Source organism: Salpingoeca rosetta (genome assembly GCF_000188695.1).
Source record: "Salpingoeca rosetta unplaced genomic scaffold supercont1.34, whole genome shotgun sequence".
Classification (NCBI taxonomy): Eukaryota; class Choanoflagellata; order Craspedida; family Salpingoecidae; genus Salpingoeca; species Salpingoeca rosetta.
The window spans coordinates 663,840-666,339 of record NW_004754900.1 but is presented as its reverse complement, the minus strand read 5'-3'; the positions used below and the strand labels follow the sequence as shown (position 1 = coordinate 666,339).

Here is a 2,500-nt window from a genome sequence, read left to right as displayed (position 1 = left end):
GCAGGAAATCGGCACGCAGCGATGTCCGCATATTCTCCAGCGTTTCAAATGCCTGATCGATGGGTTGTTCGTGTCAACACGCGAAGGAGCAATGTCGAGGCAGGCGACAAGAGCCACCACATGCGAAAGCAAAGTAAGATTGCGTCTCGTTGTGCACAATTGAGTGCACGCACACACACCGCATACACTCACTCACCACACCACAGATAAACACACAATCATTCACATCACCACAGATACACTTCCACGCACATGCACAACCACGCACACAACCACACACACACACACACTGCCCACTGACCAGTCCGCAGGAGGAGTCTGCGTAGTGTCGGGCGTTTGCAACGATAGAGTCATGCATGAGATTATGCAGCTGTTGCCGCAGCTCGGTCATCAGCGACACACGCGCGTCCTGGCGCATCAGATCCCGACGCACCCGCTCAAGCATCTAGTGGCAGTGGCGGTGGAGTGAACACGCAAGCATGCGAAGACAGGCTTTCCGCAAACACAGCGTCACACATTACACACAGCATCTCACGTCAAACACATCAAATCACACAGCATGCCAGAGTGCGCCCACCTTGTCCCTGCTGAGCCTGGCCTGCCCGACCAGCGCCTCGCATGCGCTGTCCAGCTTGCGAAGATTCAGCAGTTCGAGCTGTGCAAACGCTTCAGACGCACTCGCATTCAACTTGCGCAGGCCCTGACCGTGGTGGTGGTGGTGGTGGTGGTGGTGATGGTGGTGTGAGGGAGAGGGATGAGAGTGCGGTGTCGCCGCTGTGCAACATACGAGCATCAACGTCCCCTCTATGTCCTCAACCTCCCAACTGTCGACAGGATCACAGGACCACGGGCTGATCGGCAGCGACAGCACAGCAGTCACAGCGACAACATCATCAACCAACAAACAAGATGTACCGTCTCGAGCAGTTCCCTGTCGCCCTCGCTGCCGAGCATTTCATCCGCACGCTCGTTAAACGCGTTTAGCGCCGCTTCAAACGACTCCTGGCGGAAGGATTCCAATGTTTCTGGAAGGACAGGCAGCTGGTACGCCTGAAAACGAGACACCATGTGTGTGTGTGTGTATGTGTGTGTGTGTGTGTGAGCAGGCGTGTTTGGCTCGCGTGTGTTGTGCATCTCGCAGATACAAATGGACTTAGAATCTCGTTGAATTATTTCCCCTCGACCAATTTTCACGCCACACACACACACGCACATCCACATGCACACATGCGACATGCACTGTTTCCACTTGGCCCCAAACAGTCTGCACACCTTGATGCCCGCGGTGAAAGTGCTGACGGCTGCATTGATGGCGGTATCAAACATGCTCGTGATGTGCATTCGGTTCGCGTTTGTCACTTCAACAACAGCATCCTCAAGAGTCTGCCGTGGTGATGGGGAGTGGTGGTTTGTGTGTGTGTGTGTGTGTGTGTGTGTGTGTGTGTGTGTGTGTGTGTGTGTGTGTGTGTGTGTGTGTGTGTGTGTGTGTGTGTGTGTGTGTGTGTGTGTGTGTATGAGAGCTCGTTTGCTGTCGGTAGCCATGATGCATGGTGTCACACACACGCACACACGCACCCCCCCCCACACACACACACACGTGCACACGTGTACGAGCACGCGGCCCACCTTTCTGATGCTCTTGAGTTTGTTGCCGCTGTATTCATCGTCATCGTAGCGCTCAAACGCATCGCTGAGCACAGTCGTCGCTGACACCACAACGATGATGATGGTGATGGTGATGATAGTTGTGATGAGTAGGTGGTGAGTTGGTGGGAGGTGAAGAGTGCGAACACCATCACACACACACACATATATATGCCACACATATGCATACACACGAGCGCGCACGTGCGCATGCACACGGTAGCTCTGTTTTGCTGCTTGTTTCTGTTCTCACCATCCTCCACAAGTGTCCGGGTTTCTGCTTGCAGCCGGCGATGGGGAATAGGAACCTTCTTCCGCAATTGCGCAATCGCCGTCTCCGTGTTGTCAAGCGTCTTCTCAACAAGCGTGTGCAGGTGTGCCTACAAAGCAACCACAGAGAGGGAGAGGGAGCCACACAAGGAGCAATTGTAGGGAGGTGAGAATGGAGGGATTGGAGCAAACAACAACACGCGCTCGTATGCACACGTGTACGCACGCGAGCACGCGCGAGCACACGAGAGCCATGCAAACTCGCAGATACACACATAATGCACATGCACACACGTACACACACACATGCACACACGAGCTGTGTTCGTTTACCTTTGCGAGTTTTGAGTTTTCGATGAGACGTTTCTCAATCTTCACGTCCATGACACCGCGCAGGGCAGCAACGGCGGCCTAAGGTGACGAGATGCGAGGGGTGAAGGTGGACGAATGTGACATCGGTGCACACACACACACACACATGCACACACACACGAACACATACACGTACACGTACAAATACACATACACATACACATACACATACACATACACATACACATACACATACACATACACATACACATAT

General features: G+C 53.6%; 1 protein-coding gene across 1 annotated transcript in view; it reads right to left on the bottom strand.

Moving 5' to 3' along the window:
• PTSG_10800 (uncharacterized protein) overlaps positions 1-2,500 on the bottom strand; it is a 7,782-nt gene that overhangs the window by 1,267 nt on the left and 4,015 nt on the right. The window contains exons 13-20 of the mRNA XM_004988708.1: positions 2,248-2,325; positions 1,898-2,024; positions 1,627-1,706; positions 1,273-1,383; positions 916-1,050; positions 578-700; positions 302-445; positions 1-52 (exon numbers count right to left, since the gene is read on the bottom strand). The exon at positions 1-52 is cut by the window's left edge and continues 2 nt beyond it. Coding sequence (XP_004988765.1) covers positions 1-52; positions 302-445; positions 578-700; positions 916-1,050; positions 1,273-1,383; positions 1,627-1,706; positions 1,898-2,024; positions 2,248-2,325 — 850 coding nt within the window. The remainder of the gene's footprint in view (positions 53-301; positions 446-577; positions 701-915; positions 1,051-1,272; positions 1,384-1,626; positions 1,707-1,897; positions 2,025-2,247; positions 2,326-2,500) is intronic.